Source organism: Gekko japonicus, unplaced genomic scaffold (genome assembly GCF_001447785.1).
Source record: "Gekko japonicus isolate JY-2015 unplaced genomic scaffold, Gekko_japonicus_V1.1 scaffold3512, whole genome shotgun sequence".
In the NCBI taxonomy this organism is placed as follows: Eukaryota; Metazoa; Chordata; class Lepidosauria; order Squamata; family Gekkonidae; genus Gekko; species Gekko japonicus.
Window position 1 is genome coordinate 55,752 of NW_015174945.1, and position 15,078 is coordinate 70,829.

Below are 15,078 nucleotides of genomic sequence, written 5' to 3' on the forward strand. Positions count from 1 at the left end.
TCTTTATAGAAATAAGAGTTGGGCAGTGGAGCCCTAACCCAGATAGCCCAGGCAAGCCCGGATGTCCATCAGATCTTGAAAGGTAAGCAGGGCCGACCCTGGCATGTATTTGGATGGGTAACCTCTAAGGAATAGCAGGGCCGGGATGCAGAGGCAGGCAATAGTGAGCCCCACTAGAAGTCGCCGGAAGTCAACCGTGATCTCCAGGTGCATGCACACACACATACACGCTCACCAAAAAAGCTCGTCTGAACTTTCAGTGCCTCAAGCTGTTCCTAAGCGGCACATGATGGGCATGTCTGGTGGTGGTAATATTTGGCACAGAGAAACTACCTAATCGGGATGATCATTTTAGGATCCATTTAGAAGTTCTGGTAGAAATGCTTATTTGCCACTGCCTGCCAGGTGAGTGACTCTTTACAAGCCCACACTAAACTTGGGAGAAAAAGTGTCATCCCAACATGCTTCCTAATCCAGAGGCAGGGATATCTAATGCACGGCTCTCCCCTCCCTCCATGTTATCCTTGCAATGACTGCCTGCGAGCTAGGCCAGGCTAAGGCGTGACTAGCTCAAGGTCAGCCAGTGGTCTCCGTGGCAGAGTGGGCATTGGGTTTTCCCACGTTAGTGGCTGCATTAGAGGCTCTCTGTCACGCACAATCCTGTTGGGAAGACAATGCTGATGAGTGGTTTACCGGTCTCAGCTTTCTTCTGGCTAGCAAAAAAAACTGAGCAGTTAGATAAACGGCTGACCCGATGCTTTGTACTCCATGGAATTCTTGCACAAGACTGAAGACTGCAATCAGATGAGGGCAAGCGCTACCAGGGGTGTGGAATCCTGGTTCATCTCACAGGCTTATCGATGGTGCATTTGCCTCTGGGGAAGGCCTTGAGCGCCAGCAGTTTAGAGGTCTCCTGTTGCCATGAGTAACAAATAGCTAAAGGGAAGTGCTCCTGAGCAGTGTTACCTCTAAGCTGAGTTAGTGTGAGCTAGCTCACAGTTTTTTAGCCTCCGGCTCGCACATTTTTGTCTTAGCTCAGGAAGGATGTGGCTCCAGAGCCAACGAACTTATGCAGTAGCCAGATCGCTCACTCACAACTTTAATGCCTGTAGCTCACAAAGTAGAATTTTTGCGCACAGGACTCCACAGCTTAGAGGGAGCATTGCTTCTGAGGTTTCACAGCTCTGATGAAGTACGACAGACAAATGGCAGCACCCTTCCTTGGGATGCCGGAAGAGACCTGGATGGGTGGTTTGCTGCCACTGTCTGACTAGTGAATGCTTTTAAGCTACAGGGCAGACACGGTGGGGGGGTTTCACGGCCTGCCTGCTTCTGGGTTCCTGAGCTCCTGCACAGTCGAAACGCCTGTGAGAAAGGGAGAAAAGTACCTCTTTCTCAACCTGCTCTATCCCATGCATAATCTTGTAAGCCTCAATCATGTCAGTCATCTTTTCTCCAAGCTAAAGAGCCCCAAGCGCTTTAACCTTTCCTCATAGGGAAAGTGTCCCAACCCTTTTATCATTCGAGTTGCCCTTTTCTGCACTTTTTCCAAAGCTATAATATCCTTTTTAAGGTGTGGTGACCAGAACATTAAGGTGTGGTGAACCAGATAATCATCACGGAGGAGATGATGGGGAAGACCTTTATGAAAGACTCTGGAGAGCGGCTGCCAGTCAGAGTAGACAATACTGGCCTTGATGGACCAGTGGGCTGACTCATAAAGAGGCACCGCATGAAGGAGGCACCGCATGAACGCGTCCTTGCTTTCCAAAGACAAGCCCACCCCACCCCCGCAACTAGAGTAATTTGAAAACACTCTTGACTTAAATGGCTGTTTGAGAGTATGGTGCTGGAGAAGACTCTTGAGAGTCCCTTGGACTGCAAGAAGATCAAATCAGTCAATCCTCAAAGTAATCAACCCTGACTGTTCCCTGGAAGGCCAGATAATGAAACTGAAGCTCAAATACTTTGGCCACCAAATGACAAGGGAGCACTCACTGGAGAAGACCCTGATGCTGGGAAAGATTGAAGGTCAAAGAAGACGGGGACGGCAAAGGATGAGATGGTTAGACAGTGTCATCGATGCAGCGAACATGAAGTTGAGCCAACTTCAGAGGACGGCGGAAGACAGGAAGGCCTGGCGTGATCTGGTCCATGGGGGTCACGAAGAGTCGGACTCGACTGTGCGACTGAACAACAACAAAAAATGATACAGACTAGTCTTCGGTTGTGTATAGAAGGCAGATTCAAAACTGCAGGTGTCATGTTAGGAAACCAGTGTTGTGGGATTGGAAACCTCCCTACCAAAGTAGGGACGGCCCAGCTGTGGCCTTGTGTAAGTAGAACCTGGTGAGCTCCATAAATTCTCATATTCCAGGTATTTTGAATGTCTTTCAGCTGATGAATCTGAGCTTAAGCTTTTCAGCCTTAAATCATGTACTTCTGCATGTCACCTGCATGAAGAAGTGGATTCCTAGATTTCTTTTTTTATTTCTAGAAGGAAGTAGGGCAGAGCTCTGCAGTCTTTGTCCATTATAGAACGTGGTTTCTTCAGGTAACCTTGCTGAACTCTGCCGCCATAATGGGGAGGCTGGAGTTGGCTGACTCATTTGATTGCAGAGTTGGTTGAAGGGAAAGTATTGTTCATTGATGGCTGGATGTCAGTTGGTGGTTAAGATGATACCTCTGTCTCCTGGATGGTGACCAAAGGTGAGCTCCGCTGTAAGGTGCCCAAAGAAGAAGGAAGCCGACGTGGGGGCGATGGCACGCGTGCCCAGAGTGCCACCTCTGGCACCCATGCCATAGGTTCGCCACCACTGCTCTAGAGGACAAAAATCAGAACCTGATAACCAAATGCTTCTGTTGCACTAGTGCTCATTCTGCCTCTTGAGTGGGTGTGATGTACAAAAGTTGTGCGTGTATTGGTTAGTGGGTCACCACTAACCCAGGAAGACTGTGGTTGGCCTCCTGAGGATTGGGTAAGCATGGCTGACAAAAGAGGGTTCTGTCTGGGACAGAGAGTGGGAGTTGCCAGGAAGGAATTAGCCCTTCTTCCATTTTTAATGTTTAAATGGAGGAATCAGCCCTTTTCTGTTTAAATTGAGAGCCAGCACGTGATAGTTGGAACACTTCGTTAGACCTGTGAACTTTCAGGTGTTCACACCGTATCTACAAAAATAGCTATTCTTCAGTAAAAGCTTGTAAGTGTTCACTTTGCACTAGTGCTCATTCTGCCTCTTGAATGGGTGTGATGTACAAAAGTTGTGCGTGAATTGGTTAGTGGGTCACTACTAACCTAGGAAGACTGTGGTTGGCCTCCTGAGGATTGGGTAGCATGGCTGACAAAAGAGGGTTCTGTCTGGGACAGAGAGTGGGAGTTGCCAGGAAGGAATTAGCCCTGCAGTCAAAAGCCCATCTTCAATTTTTAATGTTTAAATGTAGGAATCAGCCTTTTTCTGTTTAAATTGAGAGCCAGCGCGTGATAGTTGGAACACTTCGTTAGACCTGTGAACTTTCAGGTGTTCACACCGTATCTACAAAAATAGATATTCCTCAGTAAAAGCTTGTAAGTGTTCACGAATGCATCTCAGAGAAGGCATCTCAAGAGAAATTGTTCAAGTAACCCTCAAGCCATATAATTGCTGGAACACCTCCCCATATGGAAAAAAAAAGCAGTTTGGTGCTAGACTGGGGGAATGTCTGTTCCAGTTAACACTGGAGCTGCTGGTATCTACTGGAACAGACATTCAAATTTCTTCCCTCTCTCAACCCATTATTGTAAGTGTGAAAAAATACTGGTAACCTGTAGCTAGACTGCTTGTAGCCTAAGCTGTATATTTTGTGAAAACGCTGAAGAGAAGTGGAATCCTTCAGTGTGTTCACCTGTTTTTCCATACAGGTCTCCTTCTCCAGGTGTGGAAGGGCAGTGCTGTGAAATCCTGTTCAGCAGGCATGAGGACTAGAAACAGCAGAATAAATATTGGCTACTTGCCGCTGGATTGTAGAATCCTGGCAGGCCTTACTGGAGGTTAGCTGTCGAAATATCCCTCTTATGCCAGCTTTCCAGTTGCGTTCTCTATCCCAGCACGATTACTGGGTATTGGAAGAAGGATGAAACTTTCAGCATTCTTGAGCTGATTCTATATAGGGCCATTGGGGTGTGGATAACTCTTCACAGAGCAGTAAGCAGGAGAGGTCCCTCGACAGATTCACATTGTGCAAGGGGTAGCCTCTGTTTAGGTAGCAAATGTATAAGCCAGTCTCGGTCCAGTTAGGTTGGTTGAGGCTGTCCATCAGAAAGAGCTCTCTGTAGGGCCAGCTGGCTTCAGAGGCGCAGTGAGCAGCTGAGTCTGGCTTCAGCGAGATGTAGCCAGCTTAAGAACGTGAGAGAAGCCAATGTTGGATCAGGCCAGTCGCCCATCCAGGCCAATACTCTGCCGCACAGTGGCCAAAAAATACCAGGTGCCATCAGGAGGTCCACCAGTGGGGCCAGGACACTACACTAGAAGCTCTCCCACTATTCTCCCCCCCCCCAGCACCAAGAATACAGAGCATTTCTTGCCCCAGACTGAAAGTTCCTATCTGTTGTTGTTGTTGTTCAGTCGCACAGTCGAGTCCGACTCTTTGCGACCCCATGGACCTTCCTGTCCTCCGCCGTCCTCTGAAGTTGGCTCAATTTCATGTTCGTTGCATCTATGACACTGTCTAACCGTCTTCTTTGACCTTCAATCTATCTATACCTTGTGGCTAACAGTCACTGATGGACCTCTGCTCCATAAGTTTATCCAATTCCCTCTTGAAGCCGTCCATGCTTGTAGCCGCCGCCACCTCCTGTGGCAGTGAATTCCATGTGTTCATCACTCTTTGGGTGAAGAAGGACTTCCTTTTATCTGTTCTAACCCGACTGCTCAGCAATTTCATGGAGTGCCCACGAGTTCTTGTATTGTGAGACCCTCTTGAAGCCGTCCATGCTTGTAGCCGCCGCCACCTCCTGTGGCAGTGAATTCCATGTGTTCATCACTCTTTGGGTGAAGAAGGACTTCCTTTTATCCGTTCTAACCCGACTGCTCAGCAGTTTCATTGAGGAACAGGTCAGCGTATGTAGCTTGGATTGCACTGGGGGGGTCCAGTATCCTTGTGTCTGACAGCACCGTGGAATGGCGTGGCCTGCAGCTCCAAGCAAACATAGGACTTAGTCTGCTTTAAGCTTTTGCAGGGCTTGTGAATGGTTGCAGAAGCAGTGGTGCTTCTGGGATAGAAACGCGTGGCCTGCTGTGTGCAGCCATTTTGCAGTTGTTCTTGAAATGCCTTTGTCCGTTAGGTTAGTCACTATGGGAGTTTCCCAAAACTGCAGGCAGCCTTTTGCGCAAGATGGCTTGCATCAGTCTCTGTCAGCAGCTTGGTCAAAGGCCTCTCCCGTGGCAGGGCTACCGTTCTGCTCCTCATCCCTGTTTAATTGTGAGCTTAGGTTTGGGCTGACGCTTGAGGCTTTCCCAAGGTCATCCTGAAATGTAATGTTGCTCACAACATGCCTTTCACTCTTCAGGCTTGATGGAACTCCTCGAAGCAACACAGTGGCTCGATGAACTGCACTGCATTGCCTCTCTGGAAGCGTGCCCCAGCTTATCTCCCCCACATCTGGGCTGTAACTCTAGCTGCCGTGCTAAAAAAATCAGAACTTCTCAGGAATATCACCTGCGAAACACGTTCCTCGTGGCCATCATGACTTAAATTGGGATCTCATAAGCATATGGCTTAATATGCAAAAACATGGCCTGCCAGTTAATTGCAGTTTGCTTTAAGTAACTCAGGGTTGCCTTTGAGATGCTGTGAAAAGGGAGTTTGTCTTTTATTTGGAGCATTTCTGTGCTGCCTTTCCACTCCATTAGGGGTCCCCCAAGCAGCAAGCATCAAAACATTTGCCTCTGTGTTGACTGTTTTTGTTGTTGTTGTTGTTCAGTCGCACAGTCGAGTCCGACTCTTCGTGACCCCATGGACCATCTCCTGCCAGGCCCTCCTGTCTTCCGCCATCCTCTGAAGTTGGCTCAATTTCATGTTCGTTGCATCTATGACACTGTCTAACCATCTCATCCTTTGCCGTTCCTATCTTTGACTTTCAATCTTTCCCAGCATCAGGGTCTTCTCCAGTGAGTGCTCCCTTCTCAGTTTCATTATCTGGCCTTCCAGGGAACAGTCAGGGTTGATTTCTTTTAGGATTGACTGATTTGATCTTCTTGCACGGTAGGCCCCACTAACCCACATTTGGAGCAGAAGAGAGCACAGTTTGGATGAAGTTGCGTGCTTACTTCAGATTCAAGAAGCTCCTGAATCCTTTGCTCCTTAACACAAAGTCACTTAGTGGGCCAGGAGCCTTCTAGCAGGAAATCCTGCTGGGCGTACCTGTATGGAGATGCTTAGAGTGAATCCTTGGATCCTGGCCATGTGTGTAGTGGTTAGAGTGCTGGCCTAGGGTTTGGGAGTCCTGTATTCAAATTCCTGCTCTGCGATGGAAGCTTGATGGCGAACCTTGGGCCAGTCAGTCTTTGTCTTTGGCCTAACTAGAGATGTAAAATTTCCGGAAATTTTGAAGCTCGGGGAAAAAACCCGTTTTTTCCCCAGTTTTTTCCGGGGGGAAATTGAAGTTTTCGGAAAAATTGAAAAAATGCTACATTAGCATTTATTTTGTCCTTTCTAGATTGAAAGTCATTCTGTTACTTTAGGAACATAAAATATGACTATGGGCATTTTTACTTGGCATGAAATTATCACAACTAGCATATTAAAAATATAGTGTATCCAAACAATTATTACAAACAGAATACCCACCCACATGCAAAAACAAAACTGAAGCCTTTTTCTTTTCTTGTGACGATAGCACCTCCTAAAAGAAGAAATGCATATTGTTCTTGCATTGGAGAGTTCAGTTTATAACCTAGGACTTGCTTGTCCACAGTGCACAGAAATTAGATCAATCGATACCATACATATTTTTTAGAAATGATTTGGAAAATTTTTGAACACCTTGTCTTAAAATATTTTATTCATCATGTTAAACTAAAATGTTCCATAATCAATTTTTTTTTCTTTTTTCAATTTTTTCCAATTTTTTCCGTTTCTCCCCCCCCTGGGCCTTCACATCTCTAGGCCTAGCCTTCCTCACAAGGTTGTTGGGGTAAAATGAAGGCGAGAACAATGTGAAGCCACTTCGCATCCCTAGAGGAGAGAACAATGTGGAGTCACTCTGCATCTCTGCTGGGGATAAATGTAGTAAATAAAATTCTTGAGTGGAAACTGGCTATTTTTAGCAAAGGACAAATGCCTGCTTTTTCTTCAATGGGAGATGGTGGGTTTTGCCTCTGGCTGGCGTCATGTGACGGCTGGCTTCAATCTGCTGCCAAATTTTATTCCCTGAAATTTACCTCCTCACTGTATGCAAGGGCCCCCGACAGCTTGGTAGAACTGTGTTGCTTAGTAGAACTACACATGGGAAAGAACTCTAGCTTACAGGCAGTGCCCAGATCTGTTACCCGTCCTTGTAATGTTCATGCAGAAATTCTGAGGTCTACATGGGAAATGAGAAGTGTTTGCTGTTAGTAGATGTGTTGTAAAATAGTCAAAAGTGTTTAATACTCAGACTATCAATGGATCTTGCTCTATTGGAAAGAAGAGATTTCTTTGCTTTTAAAAACCTTTTATTTCTAAGGGTAAAGTGTACACGGGATAACTACAAATAAACATAACCCTAACAGCTACATTTTCTAAGCTGTCTATAGTCAACACTAACACAGAGATAATGGAGAATCTGTCCTTCTCGACCCCTAGAAAGGAAGTCACCTGAAAACAAACAACCAATCTGTATCACAGTAGAAGCTACTTTCCCCGGGCTAATTCCCCATTGGCTCAATGCCAGGTATCCCTTCCAGGTCAGTCTAAACAATAGCAATACTAGGCAAATGAGTTAACCCTATAATGACTGGATTGTCAGACCTTGTAAACACATGCATTTCCAACAAGATGAACAACAGAAGTGAAACGGAGGAAATGTAGAGGTGATACTGGGGTTAGATCCTTACCCGTGTGGGTTGACTTGATACCAGGGTCTGAGCCTGACCAAGTAATTGGTTGCAGTCATTGGACGTTCCCCTGCTAGATCCATGAGAATTCAGCCAGTATCCTGGTAGACTCCCCTGGTCAAGGATTCTGCCTGATGTAACGGGGACACCTAATGCCTGCGGTCACTGGATAGTCATACTACCAGGCCCATGATGGACTGGCTGAAAGAGAAACCAGCTTTTGCCCGTAGCATGCCTCCCTGTTGGTGCTATATTTTCCCGACACCCAGAAATCCTGTAACACCTAGTTTGGTTTTGCTCCTGTGAACAGTGGATAGTCTCAAAACCACAGTCCAGCCAGTGTAGACATGGCTCCATGCTGAGCCCTGATGTGCCACATTTCTGCCACTAATGAGTGGTGTTTTTTGCCCAAGTTGTATGCTGTGTTAATCTTCATCTCCAACCTTCTGAGAGTAAACTAAACCTCTCCCAGTTTCATTGGAGCAGGTGGATGAACATATAGGACCCTTCTCCACTCCTTCATGTATCTGTAAGGCATAGATTTGATTGACCTTTTGCAGCTGAAGACCTGTTAAACTGAGACTTTAAAAAAAACCAACTGACTGTCCCATTAATTATGGTCACGGCTAGTTAAACCTCACATCTACAGCTGTAACCTATGCACAACCCCGTGCCTTGTAGGAGCTAACAATGTTTGGTACAGTTGGTGTTCTCTTCCACACACATGCACCCTAAAGCTGTGGTTTGGGCTACTGCTCCCATCATTAGAACTAGGTTGCTCGTGCCACTGTCTGCTTCTGACATGTGGGGTGGGGGCCAGGGTTCCCTCTAAGCTGAGTTAGTGTGAGCTAGCTCACAGTTTTTTTGCCTCTGGCTCACACATTTTTGTCTTAGCTCAGGAAGGAGGGCTCCAGAGCAAACTAATTTATGCAGTAGCCAAATCGCTCGCTCACAACTTTAATGGCAGTAGCTCACAAAGTAAAGTTTTTGCTCACAAGACTCCACAGCTTAGAGGGAACATTGGTGGGGGTATAGTGCCAGTTTCTACCTAGAGTTCTCGATGTTCAGCAGCTGCCACTAGACAAGGGGCCTGGTGTGTGCCCAGGCTTACTGTTTTTATTTGACGACTGGATGCCATGCATGGTGTGGGTGCTACTAGTTGGTCTCCAGGTGGGTTCAGGGCGGGGGGCCACAGGGCTTCTGAAAGCCAGTGATTGCAGCAACCTCGCTGGAACTAAATGGGGGGGGGGTCTGGTCAGTGTGCCTGGCTGGGAATTTGCCTTGATATCCCGTGGTGGACGAAAGGGGAAAGGGAGCCCTCAGCATGGGCAGGAAACTTGCTGCCCCTCTCGTGGCCCAGAGTACTAAATGATAGAACAAGGGGATGCGATAGGAGTCCTGTTCTGGTCTTCCACTGGTCTTTATTGACGCGCCAATTTTCTGCCTCTATAAACTGCCTTTTTCCAATAGAAAATGCATTGTTTCTGCTTTTCCCACCCCTCAGTCTTTGGGCTCAATAGTAAAGGTAAAGGTTCCCTTGCTCGAAAGCCAGCCGAATCCGACTCTAGGGTTGCGGTGCTCATCTCCGTTTCAAAGCCGAAGAGCCAGCGCTGTCCGAAGATGTTTCCGTGGTCATGTGGCCAGCATGACACCAAGTTGCATGGAACGCTGTTACCTTCCCACCACAGTGGTCCCTATTTATCTACTTGCAATTTCTTGCTTTCGAACTTCTAGGTTGGCTCAGTAGCCAGCTTTGAAAGTGAGGGCGGCCTATAATCCGCATGACAGCGTATTAGGCTGTTGGCACCCTTTGGCTACTGTCTGTTCTGCAGAACCAGAACTCAGATCCTGCAGCTGCATCCCTGTGTGGAGAAGCCGGCCTCCAGTCAACGCAGGTTTTCATTCACCGGCCGCAAAGGCTACAGGAACCGTAGTACTTTACCCCAAATCCTCAGAATTATGGTGTCGAGGAGAAATGGCCTGATTTGTCTGTTGAAAAAGGTGTCACAGGTACCAACTCAGCTTGGTAGGAACAAACGCTAGCCCAGGGAACGCCTCATGTAAAGGATTAAAACGGCTGACAAATGAACAAGCTGATATCAAGCGGCCTGGCTGCAGACAGCTCTCTCCTTTTGAAACCTTTGCTCCAGCGCGTGGTTGTTGACTCAGAGTGCAGTGGTGGAGCGTTGTGGTCTACTCTGTGCAAGCAGCTGGACTTTAAACAGTTGAGAGTGTTCCTGGGCTCAAGAAGGATGGGGGGGGGGGGGGTTGAACAGAGCAGTCAGAGAGCACATTCAGTTTCAGTTCTTCTGGTGTTCATCTGATGTGGCTGGCTTCTACACAGCAGGGCCCACAACAGAGAATAAGCTGGTTTACTGCAGCCCTGGGGTGCCAATACCTTGAAAGCATTTAAAGCCAAGAGTGGTGCGTAGTCCTTTAATTGGGACTGCAGGGCTAAGTAGTATTGCTGTCTGTTGACGGGGCCTCTCTTTTGCACTCAGAAGGAACACGATGGCCGCATCCAGTTGATCCTGCTCAGAAACTGACCTCATGCAGTTTGTGGGTTCCATAAATGGTGTTACTGTTCAGCCGGGTGTTCTCTGGACTGCTACACTTTTGACAGTCTGGTGTTCTGGGAAAGGGACTCCCAGAAGTAGTTCTTGATGTTCATCTGGAAGCAGATTCCATTTGGGTAAATCATGTTGTTGTTCAGTCGCACAGTCGAGTCCGACTCTTCGCGACCCCATGGACCAGCTCCCGCCAGGCCCTCCTGTCTTCAGCCGTCCTCTGAAGTTGGCTCAATTTCATGTTCGTTGCATCGATGACACTGCCTAACCATCTCATCCTTTGCCGTCCCCGTCTTCTTTGACCTTCAATCTTTCCCAGCATCAGGGTCTTCTCCAGTGAGTGCTCCCTTCTCATTGGGTGGTCAAAGTATTTGAGCTTCAGCTTCATTATCTGGCCTTCCAGGGAACAGTCAGGATTGATTTCTTTGAGGATTGACTGATTTGATCTTCTTGCAGTCTAAGGGACTCTCAAGAGTCTTCTCCAGCACCATAGTTCAAAAGAATCTATCCTTCGGCGCTCGGCCTTCCTTATAGTCCAACTCTCGCAGCCGTACATGACTACTGGGAATACCATTGCTTTGACCATGCGGACTTTTGTTGGCAGGGTGATGTCTCTACTTTTTATCATGCTGTTTAGGTTCGCCATCTCCGGTCCCGAGCCCGGGCCAGACATTCCTTCTGTGTTGCAGCAAGCTGGTCTTCTGTTAGGGCAGGGGTGTCAAAGGAAAAGAATCTCTCTATTACTATTTGCAGCCAGAACCACATTAGCAGCCACATGGAAATCCACGAGTAGGCTAAATGTAAACCTCTGGTACAAAAAGCGATGGAACCTTTATATAATGGAGAAAATCTCAGATGCTCTGAAACAAAATCTATCTAGAGGTGGTCAGAATGACATTGTATGTATATGGTACCCCTTACTAGTACATCCATCTACCAAAGAAACAGTACCTGATGTAATAAACACCATGGTAATTTTCAAACTGTATAATACCGACAAAGTATAAGGCAGCTTTGTGTGTGCACACATGCAAGTTTTTATTTGCATCCACCGCACAGAACCCGGCTTTTATGGGCACAAGGCAAAGGGGGTCTTTGTTTCAAAAACATAAGGCCCGGGCGTTGGAACCAGCCCGTCCAGAGTTCTTACGCAGCCCACAAGCAACTAGTGCAAGGGAGGGAACAGGAGACTGCTGGGGGAGTAGGCGGAGCCACTTTCTGGCTTTAGCGTGGTGGAACAACCTTGTCTGCCGCACTCAAGCAGCGTGGAAATTGTCTGCCCAGTGCTGCACTGCTGGCTCTCCAGCCCCCCCCCCCATATGGGTTTTCCTTTGCAGCTCCCTCCCAGTCCATGGGGGTGTTGCAGTAAGGATACACCACCTTGGAGCTTTGTTGTTCAGGCGCACAGTCGAGTCCGACTCTTTGCGACCCCATGGACCAGATCCTGCCAGGCCCTCCTGTCTTCCGCCGTCCTCTGAAGTTTGCTCAACTTCATGTTCGTTGCATCTATGACACAGTCTAACCGTCTCATCTTTTGCCGTCCCCGTCTTCTTCGACCTTCAATCTTTCCCAGCATCAGGGTCTTCTCCAGGGAGTGCTCCCTTCTCATTGGGTGGCCAAAGTATTTGAGCTTCAGTTTCATTATCTGGCCTTCCAGGGAACAGTCAGGGTTGATTTCTTTTAGGATTGACTGATTGGATCTTCTTGCAGTCCAGGGGACTCTCAAGAGTCTTCTCCAGCACCATAGTTCAAAAGAATCTATTCTTCGGCGCTCGGCCTTCCTTATAGTCCAACTCTCGCAGCCATACATGACTACTGGGAATACCGTTGCTTTGACCACGCGGACTTTTGTTGGCAGGGTGATGTCTCTACTTTTTATCATGCTGTTTAGGTTCGCTTACCTTGGAGCTTACCAGCTGCTTATCTCTGGTACCTGGCATTATGTTTTATGGCAACGTGGCCCAGCCGGACAAAGTGACATTTCTGTAACAAATAAGTTCAGCGCCGCTGTTAGGGGGGGGGGCACCTAGCAAGTCTTTAGTGGTAGCTGGAAAGCAGGGATCGGTATCTCCGATGCAAAGCCAACGGGCCCCGCATCATGCCCACAGGCCTCATAAAAGTGTATCTTGAGCACTGTGGGGAGGAGACGGTGCTGGCGGCCTGATTGCTGGGCATGTGGGTCCAGATCCTGCTGTTGGGTCTGGCAAGCTTGGTGAGCTCACAGGTGTCCTTTCTCTCTCTCTCCTTCCAGCCTTGGGAGCTGCCTATGGGACAGCGAAGAGCGGGACGGGTATCGCAGCCATGTCTGTCATGCGGCCAGAGCTGATCATGAAGTCCATCATCCCTGTGGTCATGGCGGGCATTATAGCAATCTACGGCCTGGTAGTGGCAGTTCTTATCGCCAACTCCCTCACAGATACCATCACGCTATACAAGTAAGCTTTCCTGATCAGTCGATAACTGCAGTCGCTGTGTTCAACCTGCACTTGTCCTAGACGGCATGCCCCAAGTGCGGGCCATTCTGCGTCCAAAGCATACAAGAGTTTTATGTTCAGAACAATTCTCCTGCCATCTTTGGTTGTGACTGCATGGTGCCAAGCCAACAGGTCCATGTGCAAAGTAAACTGCAGCCTTAAGATACGGGCATGTTTGGGGACGTGACCCAATTCTGTGAATGATGATCTGTCTTTTTAATGCATTGGCACACTCCACATTCTAAGATCATCCACGTGTTTTCCAACACACCCTGTAATGAGATGTAAATTCTTCACACTGATATAGTTAACAAAAGCTTGCTTTTAGCTATTTGATATATCGGTCTTGGCATGTTTTCACAGAAGGGCACCTGCTTGTTTGGTAGAGAACTGCCATGTAAGGTGTTTGCGCCCATTGGCATCTGTGCCACGGGGTGTGCAAGTTGGATGTATGTTGGTGTGAGCCGGTCAGACTTCCCTGATGCAACGCCCAGAATGTAGAAGCATAGTTGGAATTATCCGAGCAAAAGCTTGCTTTTAGCTATTTGATACATCGGTCTTGCCATGTTTTTACAGAAGGGCACCTGCTGTTTGATAGAGAACTGCCGTGTAAGGTTTTTGCGCCCATTGGCATCTGTGCCACGGGGTGTGCAAGTTGGATGTTTGTTGGTGTGAGCCAGTCAGACTTCCCTGATGCAAGGCCCAGAATGTAGAAGCATAGTTGGAATAATCCGAGCTGTAGTCTGAGCCAAAAAAGGAGCTTCACAGAAGTAAACACACCTTGTACACTGGATGGTATCAGTTGGTGAAACTGGAATCCTTACAAGCTGGCAAGCATGACTTACTGGTACCACATGGCTGCATCAATTCTAGCTGCTGCAACAGTATAGACTAGCAGTGGACTTGAGCAGTTGGAAGTTGCCCATCTGCTAGGATTGGCTGGGCTGGTGAAAGTGAGTCCAGGATCTGTGCTGAGCATGCCAAAGGCCTTGCTTATGTACAGTGGGCTTTAGGAACATAAGAGACGCCAATGTTGGATCAGGCCAAAGGCCATCCAGCCCAACACTCTGTATCACACAGTGGCCAGAAATACCAGGTGCCCTCAGGAGGTCCACCAGTGGGGCCAGGACACTAGAAGCCCTCCCACTATTGCCCCCTCCCCCAAGCACCAGGAAGACAGAGCATCACTTGCCCCAGAGCCCCTATCTATACCTTGTGGCTAATAGCCACTGATGGACCTCTGCTCCATATGCTTATCTAATTCCCTTTTGAAGCCTTCCATGCTTGTAGCCGCCACCACTTCGTGTGGCAGTGAATTCCATGTGTTGGTCACTCTTTGGGTGAAGAAGGACTTCCTTTTATCCGTTCTAACCCGACCGCTCAGCAATTTCATGGAGTGCCCATGAGTTCTTGCATTGTGAGAACGGGAGAAAAGTACCTCTTTCTCTACCTGCTCTATCCCATGCATAATCTTATAAACCTCGATCATGTCACCCCTCAGTCGTCGTTTCTCCAAGCTAAAGAGCCCTAAGCGCCTTAACCTTTCCTCATAGGGAAAGTTGTTCCAACCCTTTTATCATTCGGCTTTAAAATGGGTCTGCAATGCAATTCGTCGTGTGACAAAAGGAGCCAGCTGTTGAGAGGCACAAATCCAAAGTGGCTTGTCACACAGGTTGGTGAAGATCGGACACACCCACACCCCCCATTCCGGTATGCCAAACGGGCTCTTTCAGTATTCATGGCCGCTGGCCAGCACATTTGAAACAGATTTGCTGGGGGGGGGGGGGGGTTTCCTACCAAGCTGCCCCCTAAACCTTCAGTTTGATAAGACAAAACATGTAAATATGTAATAACTCCGACATGGCGCTGCAGCAGCCAAGTGCTGAATTATTCAGTGATGACTTAATTTGAAGCATGTCTGTAACCCAATCCCCGAGCCGCACTCGACTGCAGCACATGCGGATA

At 47.9% G+C, this 15,078-nt stretch overlaps 1 protein-coding gene across 1 annotated transcript in view; it reads left to right on the forward strand.

Moving 5' to 3' along the window:
• The window catches only part of ATP6V0C (ATPase, H+ transporting, lysosomal 16kDa, V0 subunit c), a 28,953-nt gene that overhangs the window by 11,293 nt on the left and 2,582 nt on the right, over nt 1–15,078 (forward strand). The window contains exon 2 of the mRNA XM_015425114.1: nt 12,891–13,074. Coding sequence (XP_015280600.1) covers nt 12,891–13,074 — 184 coding nt within the window. The remainder of the gene's footprint in view (nt 1–12,890; nt 13,075–15,078) is intronic.